The 23,006-nt window shown below is 38.6% G+C and overlaps 1 protein-coding gene across 1 annotated transcript in view; it reads left to right on the top strand.

The window, feature by feature from the left end:
• Positions 1-22,352, top strand: part of LOC127018516 (von Willebrand factor D and EGF domain-containing protein-like) — a 191,759-nt gene extending 169,407 nt beyond the window's left edge. The window contains exons 26-29 of the mRNA XM_050900208.1: positions 4,716-4,811; positions 5,972-6,067; positions 13,081-13,178; positions 22,298-22,352. Coding sequence (XP_050756165.1) covers positions 4,716-4,811; positions 5,972-6,067; positions 13,081-13,178; positions 22,298-22,312 — 305 coding nt within the window. The 3' untranslated portion in view covers positions 22,313-22,352. The remainder of the gene's footprint in view (positions 1-4,715; positions 4,812-5,971; positions 6,068-13,080; positions 13,179-22,297) is intronic.
• Positions 22,353-23,006: the final 654 nt, after the last annotated feature.

Raw genomic sequence — 23,006 nt, 5'->3', positions numbered from 1 at the left:
GTTTCATTTTTGTTCTCAGCTTGAGTTCTGTCATCTGTATTTTCCTGACAAGACCAGTCGGTGTTATTTTTAAATCTGTCCCATGCTCTGTGTCCTTACTGTGTCATATCTCCCCAGCTACAGCTCTTTGGTTTTGAGAATATCACACCGAATCAAGATAACCACTAAGCAGAAAGGAGAAAATGAACATTAAAACAATATGTACACATACAAAAGCCAAAACTGCGACTGATCAAGCTTCCTGCTCCTCAAAAGAGCAACAGAAAGAGCAAGTTGAAATATGCACTATATCCGCAGAGAAGACAGTCCAAAACCAACACCAGCCAGAAATAAAAGCAGTGCCTGTGAATCACATATAAATGACAGCACAGGGATGGTAACTTAAAGGATACGTTGAAGTATGTGTCTACCAGTAGGTGCTTTTGGCCGCATTTCTGTGTTCTTTGTCAGTAAGCTATAGCCTGATGCATTACCTTAGCTGGCCCACACAGATGTTACTGCTTGAGGCTATTTCTCTCTTCCATCCAAAGGCAGAATGCATCCAGAAGCAGGTCAATTTTCTCAGCTTCTACAGGGCATATAAAAAAAAAAAAAAAAGAAAAGTTGTCTTGAAAACTACATCTTCTAATCAGCACTGCAGCGTGACGCGCTGTCTCCCCATCAGCAGCATGGCTCAGGATATGCCATGACAGGTAATTTTTGATTCAGAAAGAAATAGTCTGTGCAGTCTCATTGTCAGGAAAGGACATGGATGTTCAGCTGCGGCAAGAAGTATACCTGAAACATTGCAGAGGGTCCATTTCTGCCAAGATTTTAGGAGCCTGATTTAATATTCCCTCTGTTTTGACTTTATGAGGGTGGTGATGAAGACTGTCCTATTTCAACAAAATTACAAGCTTTTCACTACTTATTATTATCTAGTTCTAGCGAGAAAAGGTGTAATGAGGTACTTACTTACATCAAAAGGTGGCTTAGGTTCAACTTGAAAAGTTTTTGTCTTCCAAGCCACAGAAGCAGTGGGAGTCTGAAGGAAATGTCTGGCTTCTTTACGCCTGCAGCTGCTTGTTACCTTATCAAAAGCACCCCTCACCTGAAATACAACACGTAATGATGCTTTTTTCTTTAACCTGCATTATCACCTTCAACATAGGCTTACCTCATCTAACTTACCAGTTTTGGAAAACATAAGATCACGGAAGTCCTTTCTAGTTTTAAACGGTGGCCTTATAGAATTGTGGCACGTTATAGAATTGGGTAACTATTGCATATGAAATTCTGTGCTTCGGTTCTTACTGAAGAGCATGGAAATGTCGACGGTGACAGCCAGGGGAATGGGATTAAAGCTTTAGTGATACTTACTGACTGCCAGCAAGCTTGCACCCAGGATATGTTGATAGTACGGGTCTCTCTCTACCCCCAGGGATATACCCTACCAAACTGCAGCAAAGGGAAGACACGAATGTGTTTAATCCATGTCATTAGGGCTAGTCCCCAAGGCAGTGGGAAACCTATCAAACCACTGTTGTCTTTGGGTCAAGATGCCAGGCCTTTTTTAAGGGGAGGGGAAAAAAAGACATGTGAGTCTTTTCAAAGTCATGCCAGTGCCTAGGAGAATTACAATAATTCGATTTGCTCTCCTAGCGTCTGATAATTTATTTAGTTTCCCTGTGAGAGGCTATAACATTTTTGTTTGCTATTTTCAAATTGGAGCTCCTCCACAGAGGCCAAGGAGTGGGACTAGAAAGGATCCAGACTAGTTATCATCAACAAATGTTGAAGTGTGCCTGATGGGTATTGAGACAGAATTGTATTTAAGAAAGTTAAAGAAAGGGAGAACAAGATGGAGATGTCAGACAGGAAAAGGGGAGAGAGAACACTGCATTCATTTCCATAAAGGTGCTTGTGCATTCCCTAGCAAGAAGAGAAAGTATCCACCCCAGAGGGCAGGCAGTCAGAAGTGCCCTTCCAGTTCAGAACAGGTTTGGTACTTCCCTTAGTTCACTTTGAATTGAACTCCTTTGGATTTATCACCGAAGTGAGAGATGCCATAAGCAATAAACAACGTAAAGGAAGTTCATGCTATATTTTCGTAGTTACTTGTTCCTTTGTAAGGCAGCTGTACAAAAAGAGATATAGATCCCAAGTTGAAAGTCAGTTTGAACTGATATATTTCACTCAGACCAAGATTGGACCTCACCTGTTGCTTAAAGTTTTGCTGAATTACAATGCAATTTGAGCTGGAACAAGTTCAGTTATACACAAACTGAAAACTAAAAGTTAATGAAAAACCACACTGGTTTGACTCCCTGTAATTGAAGGAAAAGTCTGTTGTTCTACAATTTTAAAAATCTGCTATCAGTACAAAACAACCAGGAATATCTTAAAATGTAATTGTTTGTATAAGGTTAAAAATACACAGAAAATGTAAGGGACAAAAAAAAAGGAGAAATACCCATTTGAACAAGTGCTACTGTGCTTCTAGTTACTTTTTCTTGGCTTTACTTTTTAAGGGGTGGGGGGAAGACATTGTCCAAGTTTCATAATATCTCAAAATCAAATCTCTAGATTTTCAACTGATTTTGGGACAGCAGGTTAGCATTGGGGACACTATAGTCCGTGAATATCACAAAGCATAAGGTTATTTGAAATCTAGAACCAAATTTTATGGTTTGGGGTCATCTTTTCTAAATTCTGAATATCATCTGAGCTGTTTTATAATTGAAACGGGAAGTCAAATACAACACAACATAAGACTGTAGGTCAGAAGTCCTTATTGGAGAAGTAAGATCAAAAGGGAGAGAAAAAGGAAGAGGGAAAATAAAAGATTAAACGATTTCAGAGTTACGGTTGCCATGACACTTTGAACTCATCTAGGTTTTAACTAGTGGTTGCAGCACTTTTTGATAGTTCAGCAAGAACTGTAGATCCCTGTTAGCCTTAGTAAGCAGAGGACAAGGTTATGGCACGGATCAGGAGAGGCGGAGAAAGAAGGACAGAGAACGACAGTTTAAGGGCTTAGATCCAAGCAGCCCTTATAAGCGTGGGTAAGTCTGACCTGCCTGAGGGCAGGTCACTACGCTGAGGGATCCAGGAGGCTTGGCACAGAACAAAATGCAAATGTAGCAGCCAACCAAGAGCAGCAACGTAGTGCTAAAAGCTGCCAGTGCAGCGGCATCTGCACTGAAGGAATAGACCAGGACATGAAAAGCCACAAAAGCAATATTTCAGTACATCAGAGGAATAATTAGGGAATCTAAATCTACCTATCTAAAAATGCCTGATCACACCTGAGAGGAACAGAAGGTTATTCTCCCATCAAATAACAGTTGCTGTATTTTTGCATGCTATTTTTTAGTAATCATTCCTATTTTGAGGCTCTTTGCAGGATTCCACCTTCTACAGTAAAGGTCTGATGACTTGAAAATCAGAATTGCTACAGCATTAGTATTCAAGTTCTGTTCTTACTGCTGATGTGCCAAAAGACATCACAACCTTAAGGCTAATAAAGGCACTGTAATGCTATATTTTAGCGGTCAGCCCCCTCGGTGCCTGCAGAAGCAAGTAGCCAGCTCCCTGCTGAGGAAGAGCTGGGTGTTCAACAGCCACCCGGCTCCGCAAGCAGGGATGGCTGATGCCGATTACCACCATGGCTGGGAAATCCCATTGTGCCTATAAAGCTTTAAACACGGCAGGAGCCATTCAACACAAATGTGTTCTCAGACCTTCATGGACGGATTCCTCCTGACTTGACTCTCAGACTCCAGTCTAACCACTTGCTATGTATGTAACATGGCTTTATTGTCTTCACCCAGTTATCCAATGCCTTCTTCCATGTAAAAGGCAAATCATTCCTACTCCCATCATACCAGCACTGCCATGTTTCTAAATTACACTGCCTCTGATGGGTCCTTCCTACACTTACCGTAACAGGCAAGGAGAAACAGGAGATGAGGACTTTGGGTATCTGCCTATGGCATCTACCTGTATCAAAGCGGGTTGGGAGATGTTTCACGTGCCAGAACAGTGAGATTTTACTGTTGGATGTTGTAAAACAACAATATTGATAAATACAGGGCTTAATCTGAGACACAGAAATTAGCAATTAGATTTCTAATGAAATCTAACAAAAAAATCATCTGGTTTCCTGTGGTTGAAAGAACAACTTAGCTTTCACATCTTATTTGTATGAAAGAATAAAGTAAAAAGGTAAGTACTTTAACAAAGAATGGTGCAAAAAGGCGATGCAGGAATAGATCTATTTAGTCTTTATGCTTGGTTGAATGCAAAATCATTCCCAAAATTTTGTGAAACCAATCTATCCTCTTCAAGTCTTTTCTTATCCAAATGAACATCTGAGAACATGTTTTCCAATCAGGAAGTGAAAGCTCTAACAAGTATTAGGTCTGTCCACAGCTGCCACAGAAAATTCTTACTTGTTTTTCTGAGAATCATTGTAATTAATGCCTCTCTCATTTTTCTGGTCAGGCAGCTCTTACTGGATCTTCCCCGAAAGAGCTTCCACACAAACTGCAGCATTTTCCAGAAGGATTTATGGGAGCTATCAAGCCTCTGTGTTTCAGATTCTCAAATCCAAATTACTTTTCTGGTTTTTAATTACAAGCAATTGAACCTTCTGAAAGGCAGCGAATAAGTCTCTAGTAAAGTCTTCCCTCATTTCCCAGCTACCATGTTCTTCCTTTGATATGTGTCTGCAGGTGTCTGTGATCCCATGTGCATGAACGGAGGGAAATGTGTGCGCCCAAATGTCTGTGACTGTCCATCTGGTTGGAGGGGAAAGCACTGTAATAAATGTAAGCACCTCTACTGCCCATCAAACAGATTATTACTACTTAGGCCAGTCAACATCAATTGTAATCTTCTTTTCATATTAAAGAACAATGATGTAGTGAATAGAATCGGTTTTGCTACTTCAGCAGTTTGAAGAAAACCAGTTTTAAGTACAGGTAATACAAAATGCTATAAACATTTGATGCTTGCAAAGGAAAAAAGCTGCGTAGGGGAACCCTGGTTCTCCTTCATGCAGCTGTCTGTTATACATCTTGTTATGGAAATTCATTTTTATAGTATTAAACTTGAAGCATTGATTTTATGTTTTAACAGCTTCACACATTTTGTTATATTTTACAGAGAAATGCCATATATTTCAAAATGCAGAACTATTTAAAGCCTGCTATAAAGCCTTCCAAACTGATATACTCTCAAGGTCACCAGATACATTTTGGTGCATAATTTGGAGAATGATGTGTTCTTACTCTGTAACTCTACCAGATCTGACTACAGTTACATAAAAATGTAATTAAAAAAAACCTCTCACCCTAAAATATTTTCAAGGAATATTTTTCCTTACGTGGCTATTCATTACCATGGTGTTGACAGATAAACTGAATAAATTTATAATCAAGATGACATACTGTATATAAACCAGATTAAAATAATGGCTTTTTACCCTTTAGATCCTGATAGTAAATATTATTTCAGGACCAGTGTTTTGAAATTATAATATTAATAATTTATTCAGAAATTCTGAAGGAAGTCTGTGTCTCACACACATATACACCAAAACATGCATTCACTTTTTCAGGATCTCTGAAGAAATAATATATGCAATAAACATATCAAACTTTACTATGAGAATCTATGTATTTATAACATGGAACACATAATATGCATATAATACATATGAATATATCATATGGAGAGTATTCTTAACTGATGGTGAGCTGAGCATTAGAAATAGCAAAGCTCACAGTAGGCAGTCATCAAAGATAAATTTCTTAAGAAGCAACTATCAAAGAGTCCTGAACACTGATTATCTGATGAATAGAACACATTCACTTCTTTAGAAATTAGCCATATGGAATAAAACCTGGCAGGTCACCTTTCAGACAGATCTTGAACATCCAGATATATCATGTACATCTTCTCACTTGTTTCATGTCAATCTGTTCAGCTGTTTGCCTGCAGAAATGTCTGAACGGTGGAGAATGTATAGGTCCAAACATCTGCGAGTGCTCTGGAGGATGGGTAGGAACGCTGTGCCAGACCCGTAAGTGCTGCTTTAATTACTATAGTTTTGTAGCCACGCACGTTGCACCGGAGATCTTTACACATTACATTTTCTACTATTTGTATATTGTGTTAGGTTTATGGTTGGACTCAATGATCTTAAAGGTCTTTTCCAACCTGAATGATTCCATGATTCTATGATTCTGTTACATGTAAAAGTCAACCATAACATGATTAGCACCTAAATTCTACCTCTTATTTGTCAGAACAATCTTATGCTGCCAGAAAAACTATTACTTTCAAAGACATTTCTGGACTCAACCTCAACGTGAGAGAGACCTGACTCATCTTTCACTTATGTGGACGCTAAGCTCCACCTGTCAGAAAAAATTAGTAGTCTTTAAATTAAATAATTTGAAATACGAGGTAAAAAAAGAGGGGTCAGGGACAAAAAGAAATGGAGTAGCCCATTCTGCATACCCAGATGGCATTAAGCACAGAAAGAAATTCTGTGTATCTGCTAACCTAAGAGCCCGATCCTGTAAATACTACGCGTTCAGGCTGACCACCGAGATAGCTGGAAGTATTTGCATGTGGAGGGACTGGAACAGGAAGAGATCCATTATTGCCTGTTACATACAGGTCACTTCAGTTTATGTATGTTATTAGCTTTACAGTAAAAGGGCATGAGGAAAATACCAAGGCATTATCCCCTGTAAAGGGCAATCTTTCTTTCCTCTCACACTCACAGAGCGTAATTACTTACAGAAATCTTTTGTTCGTTAAATCCCAATGGCTGTGTAATTGTTTCTTTGTGCCAGCTGTCTTCTAGTTCAAACATGGTAATGTTTAAAGTTATTTATTAGTTGATGACATATTCTTGACTCACTTTATTAAATAAATAAATGAATCGTGCTTGTTCCTGTGAAAGGCATGTAAGGCTTACTATCATTAACAATTTCTGCTGTCCTATGCAGGCACACAAGCCTAGGCAACTTTTTATGTATCTATTTAACCAGCTCCTTTGAAACTTTGCTCCAAATCTGTTCACTTGCTAGTCGCTCTGTTTTTACTATTTCTTCCCATGTTTTCACTGTAGTAGGGAATTAAATCAGCTTTTTGTCCAAAAGGAGCTGGCTGAAAGTCCTAGGTCCCACAGCAAACCCAAATAATCACCAAGTGGTTGGAATTTCTGGGTTTTTAAATAGAAAGAGAGAAGACTACTGTCAGAGAGCAGATGGTGAGGTCTTATAATGTTGCTCCAGGGCATTCACAGTGAGGCAGGGAGGAAGCAGGGGAACAAGAAAGTCGTCATCCTCACAGATGTTAGGTATAAAAGTTTCGCACAGAAGTGTAACCTCTGAAAGCAAGTCTGGTTTTGTGTTTTAATGGGAGTCTGTTCGCCCAAATCCAGAACTCAATGAAACAAATGTATTTATCTGCCTAAACATAAAAAGCCTTCTGAGTGCCTCCCTTGCTCAAAGAAGTGCTCGCCTTCGCCTCAGCTCTGGCACTGATGCGCAGGCTGCTAGCAGAGAGGACTGTAACCAACCTCTGGTTACATCTTTTTGTTGCCCTCTTATTACTTTGGCCTGTTTCCCATCTCCCAGCAGCGCACAAATAGTGGGCCAAATCCATGCACTCCGCCAGAACCAGTGCATTTCTGGCAAGGAGGCGTTTGGTTCATCACACTACTCCCCTGTGCAAAACTGCCGTGTCAAATTTAAGCCCCCGACGTTTCCCTGTGCTCGGCACCCCCTTTCCTGCTTGGGTGCGTATGCCCAAATTCTGTGCTTCGCTATAATATCAGCAACAAGGCTGAATATGGCCTTGATTTGCACCGCTTTAACTACAGACTTTGGCTGTTAAACTCAACAACAGAGCAAAACGTTCACTTTATAAGATAAGAAAGTAGTAGCAACGTATTATTCGTGATATTCAAATATTATTTCATATTCTATATTAATTTATTTTGTTACATACTATATAAAAACAATATATATTATTTATTCTATTGTATATGAATTTATTACTTTATATTATCTATTATTATATTTTCATATTATTCATCATTTTGCATTTCATAATGCAAAAATTCCATCTCACTTTACAAGTAACAATCCAGATGATAACTTTTCTCAGCAATCACTGTACTTTCTCCACTATCCAGAAGCAATTAGGGCTGGATTGTTTCTCTGGGCATTTTTCAAGGGTAGGAGGAGGTTAGATAACCCCCGCTTCATTCTTTTCAGCCTGTGAATTCATGCAGCTGCCCTTATCAAGATGGCAGATGGAAATGGAGATACAGGTTTCATCTACACACTGAACCCCATTTTTTCCTCATTAACCTCCTAACACACATCCAGTAGGGTGACCAAACCAAAGGATCTACAGAGACTTCCAGTATTTTCTGGACATTTTTCAGAAGGAAAAAAATTGTTTCAATCCTCTATACTGAGATAGCTAGCCAGAGTAAGCCATTAAGTCAACAAAGACGACAATGGACAAATACTGACAATTCATCTTGGACATCCACTTTTGATTTATCTTTAGTAAGAAGTCACAGATCACCTTCATCAGTGCAGTTTCTAACTCACAAAAGCCTAAGCCTACGTGGACAGGTCAAGAAGATGTTTGGAGGCAGCAGTAGATATATCTGCCACAATAATATCTTTTCTAAATCTTCTGTTCTCAGTCTTCTATAAAACCAGAAAAAGCAAAACATGACATTCTCTACTTTCAGGTCCCTAATAATTAATTTAAATACTTACAAGTGCAAATACCGATGTCCCAGATTTACCTGCCAACTTTCACCAGGAAAGAAGGGCATAGGTCTCTATCACAAGTGATAGTCCAAAACGTTTCAACCTTTCAGCAGACAACACCATTGACAGTAACCTAGAGCAGATTTTCAGTTCTGTTGCAATGAAGATTGGCACTGTCTAAGTCAGAATAACTTTATCTCTAAAGTATTTTGAAAATGCTTCAGAAAGCAAGACCAGTCTCTGGCTACCACTACACTGCAGAACTCTGCAAGAGTAGAAGTAGAGACTTTTAGGAGACATTGGTAACAGATAAAACACAATAGTCCTCTTTTATCAGACTGTAAATAAAGAGGTCAGTCAAGAGAATAGTTTTGCTCCCCACTCATCTGTAACTGAACAGAATAGCTTCTGAAAGAGAATCAATAAAATAGGTCATTTGTCCCAACAAATAAGGTGTACGGTGGAATACACACATTATCCTTGATAAATACCTGTGACTTTGATGGTCATAGATTAAGGAAAAATGGTCAAGTTTCAGACTGTATTGCAAATGTAGGCAAATTACCTTTCGGGAGGACAGGTTAAAAAATGCCGTTTGAAATATTCAACATGTCTCAACTATAGAAACAAGCAGCTTCACAGATTAGGCTCCCTCCATTAGAACATATTTTCTGTCTGACTCTGTTTTTAGCTTTCATGACAGCAGCACAAACATTCCAAAAATTCCCTCTCTGAAAACACATAAACAGTATCTCAGGATCACCATGTCTTCGTCAGTGATTTCCTTCCCATTCCATATTAGATACCCAGTCTGAAGCTCCATGCTTATGGCTTCCCCTGCCTCCTGCAATGTTAACTCACATCTCTTTTTCTTGAGCTAGAAAAGAAACATTAGAACAAAGCAGTGAAGACCTGACAGTGCAATCTGATTACCCTGACAGATATAGCCAAAACACAACCTAGTAAAGTCAGAAGGCTTCTGGCCAGGGATATAAGTCTGTTGTTTAAGGCTCTGAATGCAGGATCAAGGTATAATTCTAATAATTAATTATAAAGTAAAGAAGGTTATAGTTGTGAAGGATCTTCATCATTAAAATTCATGCTGCTATCTTCTGTTCTAATATTATTGAACCCATACTGGCTCCTCGTTGCCCTTCAGAATATCTTCTCTTTATTTGCATGTTATAAGTGTCAAGCTTATAGCCTTATAATTTCCTCAACATTCTTCCTCATTCTGTCTCTCTGCCTTGAACAACATCTCAGACAGCCTTTCTTCTAGCTTTCCTATGTAACCCTTTCAAACCTTAAAAAAAGAAAAATCTTAAAAAAGAATATAGTTTGCATGCAAATTATAGCTCTGTTCTTTTAACACCCAGGGATAAATCTCTTTTTGAAACGGGCATTTATTGATTATAATTTTAACATAAGCTTAGCTTATTAAATGACTTTCTTTGCTGAATCTGTACAGGATAATGTATACATAGCCTGTGTCATTTTTAGTGTTTAGTGGCTTAGCTTCCCTTGTAAATACATTTATGAAATATTCATTTGAACTTCAGCTATGTTATTATCCTCTGTGATTTCAATTCCAATTTTCTTCCAAAATGTTTTTAACTTTTCTCCGAACTCAGGTCTTGTTTTTCTGAGCACTGCAGCAGGAACCAGTGGGTGGAGAGGGAGAGACAGGCAGGTAGCAAAGGATAAAAAAGGAGGAAATCTTTTCCCTTTTTTTCCTTTGTTTGCATCAACTGAGAATCAAAGAAACCACAGACAGAAAAAAGCCTGGTACCTTATCTAATGCCTGTTCTTCCACCCATGCATACCAGAACACCCCCAGCTGCTATAGGGGTCTCCAGAAGAGTGCACCTCTCTTTGCCTTACCTGTTCTTATTTTATCCACTACCAAGCTGAAAGGAGAATCAACTTCCATTTTTCCCCAGCCCAAGTTCATATCAAATGAATAATAGTAATATCATACACAGTTCTCTGTAATAGTAATATCATACACAGTTCTCTCTCTTCTAGCTCACTACACAGGGGAACAAAACTGGTGTGGGCACAAGGACCCCCTTCTGCTGACGAGGCACTCCCTATTGGGAAACGTTTTTGTTCCAGTGAATGAAACGCTAAGATTTTTCCAGTTATAAATCTGAGTTCTTTCAAAGTTCATGGAGGGGCTGAAGTAGCAGTCGGCAGATGATGAGCACGCTGTTCTAGCTTGAGCATGATTTCATTCCTCCTCTGCCCCATCCACACCCAGGATTCAAACTTGGGCCTCCCCCTCTCAGAAGAAGGAGAAAATCAGAAGTTTGCAGCTGCCCATTCTGGGTCTTGAGTGTTTTGCAACAGACACCTAACAAAACCAAGCTGGCTTCTTAAAATCTTGTTTCAGCAAAAGAGCACTTTTACCTTTTCAAAATTGCAGAAATATATCAACTAGCTTATATACGAGGAAGGCAAGTCGCTAGCTCCAGGTCCCTGGACTCCTACAGCAGCTAACCACCTGACACAGCTTGCTTTTTGAAAAGGAGCACCTGAAGGTCACCAGCATGTCCAGGTCTCTGCATGTTCTTGTTCTGGACATGGTATGGGTCAGTAGTTTTGACACAGCATGAACTCTCATTACCTGACTGTACTACTAAGAGTAGCAATTTGCCAGGCTGTTTACAGCCTCTCCTTTTTAAGATGCGTAGAGTGGCAATCAGTCTGCTTCTTCACTTCTCTGTCCCGTAGCTGTCAGACCTGAAGTTCAGCATACATATTTAGATTTTAATATTCCCTACCCTGGCAAAATCTCAACCTCCTCACTGACTGTTAGCTGCCATGATAACCTGATAGAACAAAACCAATACAAACTCCAGATGTTGTTAAACATCTTGTTGCTGGCCTTCCGAGGTCACTATAACAATTAGCGTCACTCTGAGAATCACATTTGGATGGGTTAGGATCTCACTATGCGTTTTCTAAAGAAATTTCACTGGCCTGGTCTCTCTCTGAGACTTCAGATCGTAACACAAAGAATTTGCATGGGCTTAAATCTGTGTCAAAATCAGAACCTAAGTCTAACAAACTGAAATTCTAGAATTTATTCCTTCAATTTGTTGAAGTTGATTTTCTGTGGAAAAAACCCTCATAGAGATACATTAGACTCTTTCAAATCTGATGGAACACTTTGCTCCATGATGAAGGAGATGGTATTGGATCATAGACATGCGCCTACTGTATTTTCAGATCTGTCTTAATGGTGCATGGTTTGCAGCCTCCTAAATGCCTCTGCCACACAAGAAAATATAAGAAGCCACTTGTTGATACACATCTGACCAGTTTTGAAGGCATTTAGTTTGACTGCCTGTAACTAGGATACAATATTCTGGCAATATTTATGGAAGGTTTAACTCATGAGATCTAATTAAAATACTATGACATGTGTGTTCTTCTTGAGTTGGTGCCCTATGAATTGGCTGTTCTCTTTCCTCTATGCCAAATCAATGTCATAACAATATAAAATGCTAATGAGGATGAAAAACTGGCTGAAATTTGACTAATTCAATTGATTATCTTTTTTCTCATGTAAAAAAAAAAAACACTGATTCTTTTATTAACACAATATCTTCAAACGGATGGGCCTCTGGAAGCACACTGGTACTCTAGATAAGACAAAAAATGGTTTCTGATTCCTTTTTACTTGGAATAAGTAGCTCATTACTGATTCTGCGAGAGCATGAAATTACATGTTCTTATGCCCTGCTTTCCAGAGGTGTAAAGTATGCAATTCACCAAATTCTCCCTTTTATTTATTGTGATAGCATCACCTTTGGGAGTGCATATGTAACATATCTTTTCAGCTCAAGTCAAGAATGGATCTTTTAACAGCTGTTATTTTATTTCAATCGGAACAAAAGAAAATCAATTTTGGCACAAATCTGACCCAACCGTCAATGCCCAGAATATATCCTGGCTTTCAAAATTAGGCCTTGCACTGATCCATTTCCAACTGAGCTGAGGCAATTACTTTAGCACAGTCTTCTCTTTCCCCGCCACTGGGGAGAAAAGAAAAAAAACACAGAAAATTATAAACATAACAGACACATAGGCATGAAAAAGCCTATGGTAAACCATCTTTAATGCCTCAATATTTTTTTATTTATTGTCCTTTCCTCCATCATATGAAACTACAGAATCATAATATATTTTGTCACAATATTTTCAAAAGCATCTAAATATTCCTTTTCTAATTACGAGACTTAGAATAAGTGTGTTTCTAAACAACTTTATCTTTCATTTGTAGCACTTTGTGAGCAGAAATGTCTATTTGGAAGCAGATGTATAAGACCAAATGTCTGTGCTTGCAGAAGTGGCTATACTGGTTCAGCATGTGAAAAGAAGGTAAGGTCCAAACCCACTGATTCTTATGGTAACAGGGACAAAAATAACCAAATGTAGCTGAAATAGCCTACAGAAAAATGGATTAAAGTCTTGTTAACATTATGAAAAATGTAAATAAGGTTACAAAATAGTTTAAAGGACCACTGATTCTTATGGTAAGAAGGACAAAAACAACCAAATGTAACTGAAATAGCCTACAGGAAAATGGATTAAAGTTTTGTTAACATTATGAAAGATGTAAATAAGGTTACAAAATAGTTTAAAGGAAGTTTAATGACTGCTAAGCTGCCAAAATAACACCGTATCCAAATTCTATACAAAATTTTCCCTTAAGGAACAGTTTAATACTTCAAATATAAAACCCGCAAAAGCTGTGTCTACTCTGGTAGTTAGGGTCATCCTTAGTACAGTGCTCCTGTCCAAACCCACTGATCATCTGCACAGCAAACCCTGGAGAAGAATAGCTAGTTGCAGTCCAGCCCAGGCCTGGAAGTTTTTCTGAATTGCAAGGGCAACCTGTTCCTCCCCACCAGACGCCCCTCCACTTGCTTTTCACCCCGCTGCCTTCCTAACTTCCCCTCTTGTTGGCAATGTGAAACCTCAGGCCTTGCACCCAGGAGGTCTGCGAGCAGCAATTACTCTTGTTCATTCCTTCTCCACTCCAGTTTCCGATGTCCACAGACAGCCCGCTGCTTCTTGCTGAGCTTGACCTCCAACTCTACATTCAATGTCACTACAGACCTAGCCAAAAGTGGCAAAACACCAAAACTATTCTTGTGGTCAGAGAGGGATCCACCTCACTCCTCCAAGTAACTTTGTTAAAAGCTCTTTTCCAAGATGAACTCTCCTAGCACCTGTTAGCACTTGCTACTCCATTACCAAATGGGTCCTCCTGCCTGTGCTCAAACAGGGCTCTCGTGGTTTAACCCCAGTCAGAAGCCAAGCACCACACAGCCGCTGCCTCGCTCCCCGTCCCCCTCCCCCTACTCCCGGTGGGATGGGCAGGAGAATTGGGAAAAAACGTAAAACTCGTGGGTTGAGATAAGAACAGTTTAATAACTAAAGTAAAATATAAAATTAACAATAATAATAATAAAATATAATAATACTAACACTAACACTAATATTAATAATAGTAATGAAAAGGAATATAACAAAATAAAAGGGGGGGGGAAGGAAAAAAACCCAGTGATGCACAATGCAATTGCTCACCACCCACTGACCATTGCCCGAGCAGCGATCCGCCCCTCCCGGCAAACTCCCCCCCGTTTATATACTGGGCATGACGTTCCATGGTATGGAATATCCCTTTGGCTAGTTGGGGTCAGCTGTCCTGGCTCTGCTCCCTCCCAGCTTCTTGCGCGCCTGCTTGCTGGCAGAGCATGGGAAACTGAAAAGTCCTTAACTTAGGATAAGCGCTACTTAGCAACAACTAAAACATCAGTGTGTTATCAACAGTATTCTCCCACTAAATCCAAAACACAGCACTGTACCAGCGACTAAGAAGAGCTACTAAGAAGAGTTAACTCTGTCCCAGCTGAAACCAGGACAGGGCTGATGGGACTAAATCTTCTGTGCCCTGCCAAGGTGAATGACAGCCAAAACAGGCGACACTTGTCCTGCTCTGTGTCTTCTTGCTGCGATAGCTGTTCCCATTGCCTTATGAAGAAACAATGATTTCTTTCTTCCTGGCATTGACCAAAGCAAACTGAAGTCCAGTTCATGCAAATCTTTTTTTGCATGAATTTGAGAAGCATTGACTTGGGCAAATACTATCCTCACCCCCCCAAAAAAAAACCACTAAGCCATGTCCAACTGCCAGAATGGTTTGCAAGGTTACAGTACATCTGATGGCTGGGCTTGACCTGACCATCACATCAGTGTATGTCTTTGAGTCCAGTCCCCCGCATCACCACCACGACAAAACCTTTTTTTCCATGTTTCCTGGTGTGCCTAAACACTGTATATATCAACTTGAATTTCCCTTTCTATTTTGAGTTCTGCTTTATTTCATATCCTGCACCCCCTGTTTCTCAAGAATCTTCTCCCTTCCAGAGTCACAAACACCCAAAACATTTTACATGTTTACAATTGTTAAGGGCCACATTTTTAAGGCATGGTCATTTCCCATAAGTCAAACGCTATTCCACTCAGATATCTTGACTGGCCCAAGACTCTCCAGCTTTCAAAAAGCCAGGTTGCCCTGTCATTTATATATATACTGAAAAGCTAGGGGCAAAAATCAACATATTTTCATTTCAATTACATAATGCATTAAGAGAAAGCATGAAAATCTATTCAGATAGTCACTGTATTCTGTTAATGATAATTAGATTTTAATACCAGAATTAAAGTTCTGTATGGATTTTCTTAACAAGTACATTCTCATACTAAATTACAGCTCCTACATCAATACTGAAATGCAGCTGATGTAGATAAGATGAGTAAGTGTTGTAATTTTCTATATATAAAAAATCTATTAAACAGGTTGGCTGTAGCCTAGGAAAATATGGTGCACATTTTCTCCAAGAAATAACAGAAGTCGTCTAAACGGAAGCAGGAATATGCCAAAATAAACTGGAGTTATTGTCTGCTGGTGTTTATATCCAGGAGACTTTCCCTTGGTAGGTCAAGAGTTGCCCTTTTTGATACAGCAGACAAAGATTATCAGGATTGCTTTAGAGCACTATTCTAGTTGTGAAAGTATGATATTTGTCATTTCACAAATGAAGTGGAACTTTGTTGCACTTAACAGAAAATATTACATCAAAAAAACAGGCTTCCTTTTTCCCATGAATAAACTATTACACAGTAAATCAGTCCTGAAAGAAAAAGAAAGTAGAAAAAGACTTTGCATATTATGTATGTCCAAAATGCCAAGCCATCAATGATACATGTAAACACATGGGTCTCTCTAGTGATGATTCATCTCACATTTTTTAAGACTGTTTGAGGCACTCTTCAGTTTCATGGCTTATTCTGCAGAAATACTGATTGGCTGCACTGATATGAACGTGCATTGCTTTGATGTGAAGAAGGAAACGTTCTGAATAAAAGGGAATTAACAGGTTTCCTTCAATCCATGAGCCTTGCTGAAAGCTAGAATCAAAGTTAGTAATAAAAATGATGGATTTAATGATGTCTAGTTTAAATTACATGGTTTATATTATATGAAAGCAAATGAGCTACACCTCCAAAAACCAAAATTATGAGAAAGATTAAAATACAAAGCTCATTTACCGGCATGGATTATAGTAAATTGTAAACATAGGAATTCATACCCATATTACTGTAGAAAAGTTGGGATGATGGGCCTCCCAAGAGTTAATTTATCGGACTGGATCAGGTATAAATGAACAATCTGAACATGCTTCAGTCAACTTCTCCAAACCTGTCAGCTGTGGAAATCTCACAATTTGTCTAAGTAATTGTTCAAGTATTTAACTACATTATTAAGGCACAGTTTTGTTTTTCCTAACACTGAACATAAACCCAATCTGTTGCAAGTAAAACTGATACTTCTTGGGGTAACCTTGGTGGGCACAGAGAAAAGTTATCACAGTTCTTTCAGTAACAACATTTACATATTTGAAGATAATTAGAGTCTCTGCTGCATGATTTTCTCCCATTTTCCTAAGCTAACCCAACCAAGTTTCAAACCCTGTTCTCTGTTGCTCTTGTCTAAACTCTCTCCAGTTTCTCCATATCCTTCCTGACCTGCTGTAGCTGAGTGCCAGCACGGGCTAGTGCCCAGCAACTGCTGCCCTGTGTGGTTCCCCCATCTCCGATTAATACATTTACAGCAAGAGATTTACATTTTTCTGCAAAATCACTGCAACCTGCTCAGTCTTTTCCACAGTGCTGATACCTTATCCCTTATTTCCCATTTGGCATTTGTGCAGTTGACTTTTCCTCTGTCAGCACCATCTTTATTGTCTTTACTTAATTTTGTCTTATGGATTTCAAGCTGTTTCACCCATTTATCAAAAAGATTTCTAATTCTAAGCCTGCCTGCACTGCCTCGAAGTGTGATATTGTTCAAAAACGTGACATCTCATTGTCTAAGACATTAATGAAAGTAGCAAATAGTAGAAAAATTAGGGCCTACAGACTATTGATAAAATTATTGCTTGATAATACTTTCTCAAACAGGGCTTGCTCCTTACTTATTTCATCTGAATCATACTTACTGCCATGACTCTCTGAGTCATATCAGAAGTCTCCCTAAAGTGAAAAATATATCTGCTCTTGGTGGATAGAGTGGCTGCTTCCCTTATTAAGCTTGAGGTGCTTATAAATTGATTGTTTAATAATTTGTGTTAGTATCTTTCCAGATACCAACTTAGTCTGAATCTTTGGCCGTCATTCCCTTGCTTTTCCTTTTTTTTTTTTTCTCATTTAAAGATACGTACTGTGTTTATTGGGACTATTTATATCCTTCAGGAGTTCTCAAAGCAAATCACTGCTGGTTTGGAAACCGCATCTTTAAATATGCTGGGGTAAACTCTATGAGGCCCTGTTGACCTGGAAAAGCTGCTTCATGTAAAGACCCTCTTATATACTAAGACTTCCCATATGGAGAGTTAATGCACAGTAGATAGCATACCATAAATTCAAATCCCAGTTTATTGCCTAGTCATTTAACCTTGTAAACAGGCCTTAAATCTGACTTTTCTGAATCTAAATACGCAGTTCCTTCCCTACTCTCCCTTGCATTTCTGTTCCCTTGTTAATTCTGATCATGTTAAACCTTTTGTCACATTTAACCTTTCCGTGAAGACTGAAGAAAAGGCATTGAGCACATTAGCCTTGCCTGTGTCATCTGCAATCCTCTCTCCTTCCTGTTAGATTTACCACTATGTTTTGCTATAGGAGTTTAAACACATGCTTTGCTCTGTTTCTGTTATGAAACTTCAAATAATGGGAACAATACAGTAGCAGTGGCATGTAAAATTTGTCAAAAAACCTGGATTAAATTGGAGTGGAGCAGCCTCTTCCCTTCCTTCAGCGGCAGCTGACAAGGGATGCTCTCGGTGACTGCACTTGCAGCTAACCGAATGGCGCCAGCCTCCCTTTCCTAGGGAAGGAGATGCAAGGGAATTGCCACTCACCCAGGCTAGGAGACTGATTTCCTCCTCTGAACTTAATTTCTGGTCTTCAACTTAGTCTCACAAAATTAGAGTGAAAAATTCATTTTCAGTAGCATTTTTTTCAGAGTATAGACTGAAAACACTAAGGAGATAGATACAGGGAGCAGGAAAAAAAAGGCCTCACTGCAGAACTCCTTTTTTTTCCACAAACTAAGTAGTGTCTGGAGTCTGGTTTTGCCAGTGCATTTGGAAAAGCTGGACGGCCCATATTTGCTTAATCAAGTTATTCCCCTTTCTCTGCTGTAATCTCGGTATAGTTCCCCTTTGTGCAGTTAAGATTCCTGGAGGAACAATATACATTTTCCCAAATTATTCATCATCTACATCCTCGTTCTCACATTTATATTGCCAAGTGATTTGCAATTCATTTTCTGACATTTTTGGTTTACTTTGTTTTGGACTTCTGCTAAACAAAGCCTGCCAACAGCATTCCTCAGAAGGCTAATGAACTTGCTAGAATAGCAATCACTCTCTTAGAAATCTTTTGTGTATTTTTAATTTGTATTGACTCTTTGAGAGATCCAGATAATTTAGCAAGTTTCGTGGCAGACATGAAGACAAATGCTCCTGCTGACTTTTACATTCAGAATAGCCATTAGAGCACATTTGTTCAGGGCTGGAAGGGGCGACCCAAACAAAACAGACTAAACAGACTTCTTTTCCAGTGGAACCACAGTTAGAAACTTTGGCACTACTCCCAAAAGAGATTAAGACAATCACTGCGTCATTTGTACAACAGGGAGTTTTTCAGAAAGTTGAAATTCATATTGTATCTCTTGTCCTATCTGATACCATCATGCTTTCCTTGGGGTTTTTTCCTTTCCTAATGGATTAAAGTAATAGCATTAATTAAGCCAACAGAATTAATTTAAGCTAAACAATGTTATCTAGTTAGATATAAATGGTACATAATATTACACTATAAGCTATCATGATGGTGTATTTTCCCAGTAACAGTTTAAATATTAATGCACTAAACTTGCCTGTCTGTTGTATATTTATTCTAAGGCATAAAGGTACTGAGAAGTGTAGCCTGTTACAGAAAATAATAATTAAGAAAAGACAAACAGTATAACAGATATTTTTAACAATGGAATTTACCAGTAAATGGAACAGCAACAGGCCATTCATTTCCTATGAATGAACCCAGTGACTGCCTTCCAAAGATTAAACATACTATTGATTTCAGTACAGCCTGAAAATACAAGATGTTTTTAATAAACAATTCCTCATATTAAGCAACCCTTTGCTGCACTTAGTGACCTTAACATCACTATTACTTTGTTCATTTATACATTAAGAGACATTAAACCACAAATCACAGTGCTCAAGTTATACAAGCTGTATTCAGTGTCTGTGAATATACAAGCAAGTCATCTGTGGAGTTTGAGGAAAAAATGGCATGCCTATTCATAAATTATTTGACAAATAAATGGAAGTAATATGAGATAAAAAAGGGAAAGTCAAATATAAACAGTATCGAGCTACACATGTATGTCAGTCAGACTATTTGCTTGCTGATTACAAAGGAATGTAAGAGGAGTAAAGGCTATTTAGGCAAGAAAAATGACTGTGATTTCCTCATCATATCACTGAATACCTTCAACACATATACTTGTTCATGTATTCAGATTGTATTCAGAGGTGTCCTGATACACTGTAGTTAGTCTAGACCGGGAAGCACCCAAGAGCTTGGGCTTCCAGGAGTGCCCAGATAAATCCACGCAGAGATGTGCCCTACCAGGTGAACTCACCAGCTCGGGTCCCTGCTAACCTGGAGGTCTCCATGTATGCTCATCCTATTGACAACAAAAGCCTGCCACTGGTCCTTAAAGGATTTAAAGAACTATGGTAGTGCACATAATGAATACTTGAACATACTTTTAGTCTCAGAGAAACTTATGAAGAAAGAAAATTTATAAAAGTGTTCATTCTGGAGTTCTGCTGTTTCCTTGCAATAAAAAGATGCATCCTATTTCTTCTCTTTAAGTCTAAACTGGACAGAAGAGCACTACTGATTTGGAAATCACAATGTTTTTCTTTAGCTCTCATTCGAGTTTCATGAACACATGAGAAACCAGTCTATCGAAAGTCTTCCCTGATATGTTTTGACTTCAGTTGACACATGCCTTCAGAATGGAGTTCTGGGGTGATTGCAGACAGGTCTGTGTAACATGAATACTTAGAAGTTTCTGCCCTGTTTGGTACTAAATATATGCTTCAAATTTCTTCACACGTTTCTGCCAAAAGAAAGCAGGACAGGGCCTTTGCAGCATTTTAAGTTTCATAATATGTCCTATTTTATATATAAACATACATATATATATATCTGCATCCAAAGAAGAGCAACGAAGCTGGTGAAGGGTCTAGAGCACAAGTGTTATGAGGAGCGGCTGAGGGAACTGGGGTTGTTTAGCCTGGAGAAAAGGAGGCTGAGGGGAGACCTTATCGCTCTCTACAACGGCCTGAAAGGAGGTGGTAGCGAGGTGGGTGTTGGTCTCTTCTCCCAAGTAACAAGTGATAGGATGAGAGGAAATGACCTCAAGTTGCGCCAGGGGAGGTTTAGATTGGATACGAAGAAAAATTTCTTCACCGAAAGGGTTGTCAAGCATTGGAACAGGTTGCCCAGGGAAGTGGTGGAGTCACCATCCCTGGAGGTATTTAAAAGACATGTAGATGTGGCAGTTAGGGACGTGGTTTAGTGGTGGACTTGGCAGTGCTAGGTTAACGGCTGGACTTGATGATTTTAAGGGTCTTTTCCAACATAAATGATTCTATGATTCTCTCCATATATATGTTTACACATACAAATATATACACATCTAAAATCCAGATATATATTTTAGTATAAATGTGTATATAGATACATGGGAATACGTAATATGACACAGACATGCACATACATTTTTATTTGACCTCAATAAATATATATCACTCTTCCAGATATTACACACATTATTTCCATGTAAACTCAAATCCTTACTCTAACTAAACCTGTCTAAATCCCAGCAGACACTTGTAGAAGTACGCTTTCTTTTCACATAAAATAAATGTGCCATGTACTATTCACAAATAAACAACTGCTATCTGGATGCATCACTATCAGAAACGAAGGTAAGGTATTTTAGAGTCAAACAGGGAAGTAAAATTTGGATACATGATGCTAATATCAAGGTTAACCTGTCATATCACAAACAGATACATCAAGATTAAGGAGCACCTTTCTTCTTGTCCTGAATAATAAATTAATGTCAACATCTTTATGTGCTTTGTAATATAGATTTCTATAAAACTGCCCTTCAAAATGGGTTCTTAAATCTATGTGCTAGCATAAAATAAAGCTTTTCATATCATCTATTATCTTGTTTTGGGATAAAGAAAATTCACTCGTATTTAAACCAAGATGATATTCACGGACAGCTTCTGCTGTATGAAAATGGGATAAGTGCACTGAAACGCTTTCAGGCAAGAAGCCAACAATCTCCATGCGTTATACAGAAGTAGCAGAGTGATTTTTTTAAGGCACACCTGCTTTAGATGAAAGAAATTGAATTCCAACTCCATAACTGTCAAGCGCCACCGCAAATAATAGAGCCTAAGCCGAATCATTTCAGCAATATAGCTTTTTTCCTGTTGAAGCGATGGAGCAGAAATCAGCCTTAGCTAGATGATATCACTTTATGTGCACGCTTTGGAAACAGTTCCATTCATCATTTTGCTGCTTAATCCCTTTCAATAACGTGTTCTTCATTCCCTGGTTAATAAAAACTTTGGTTACCTAAGTCAAAATTCTGAAAAAAATGTGGGTTGTGATTTTGCCGTAATTACATAAAAATTCCAAAGAAAATACAGTAACTACAATAAATCATTTGAACACTTGCACATAATATTTCTTACATGACATCACATGCATGAGGCTCCTTCTTCTATAGTCCCTTAAGCAGCTGAATCCTCATTTCTTTTTCGCAGCTCCCAATAGGATGAAGATAACATAACAGCAGGACAATGAAGACAATCATTTGGGTATTGATAATCTGGCACTGAGCACATTTTTCATTTGGGAAGATATAGTGTAAAGAAATTGCTAGTTCTCTCCCTTCTACCCTCATATAATCACACAGAAGAATAAAAAGTCCCTTCTCATATGTCAATAAACCTACATTTATTTTCAAACCTGTCTATGGCAAGGCTCAAATTCATGATCCATGGCTGTAGTGACACCATCAAAATGACTGTTCCTGACAACAAGATTTTAAAATGGTACAGACCATTTTATAAAGATTTTTAGTGCCGTGTTATTCTGTTTTCATTAAAATTTGAAGGCACAGATAAATTTCCTCATTTCTTCCCATTTTTTTAAAATAGGTATGTTTACCCACAGTCTAGAGAAAAGTGAATAAATAAGATCCTGCTTCTACTGAGAAATTTCAGTGACTACCAAGGGAAAGACCTCAATAATGTTTAACTAACACTAGCTCCAGCCTGTAGTGTCTTTCCGCTGAGTAACTGCTAAAGCCAAATGCTCTAGTTTTCTAAGTTGTTAATGTGTCAGCATTTATTTGTGGAGGTACCAACGCAATACCTGGTGAAATGCTCGCTTTTAGTTGCCTCTACACCTGAGCTCTCCTTTGCCCTTTACATTGCCCTTAACAGCTTTACATTGCTCCTAGGTGAGTTA

The sequence above is a fragment of the Gymnogyps californianus genome, chromosome 7 (assembly GCF_018139145.2).
Source record: "Gymnogyps californianus isolate 813 chromosome 7, ASM1813914v2, whole genome shotgun sequence".
Taxonomy (NCBI): Eukaryota; Metazoa; Chordata; class Aves; order Accipitriformes; family Cathartidae; genus Gymnogyps; species Gymnogyps californianus.
Note: the sequence above shows the minus strand (reverse complement) of the source record. Positions and strands in the feature narration are given on the sequence as shown.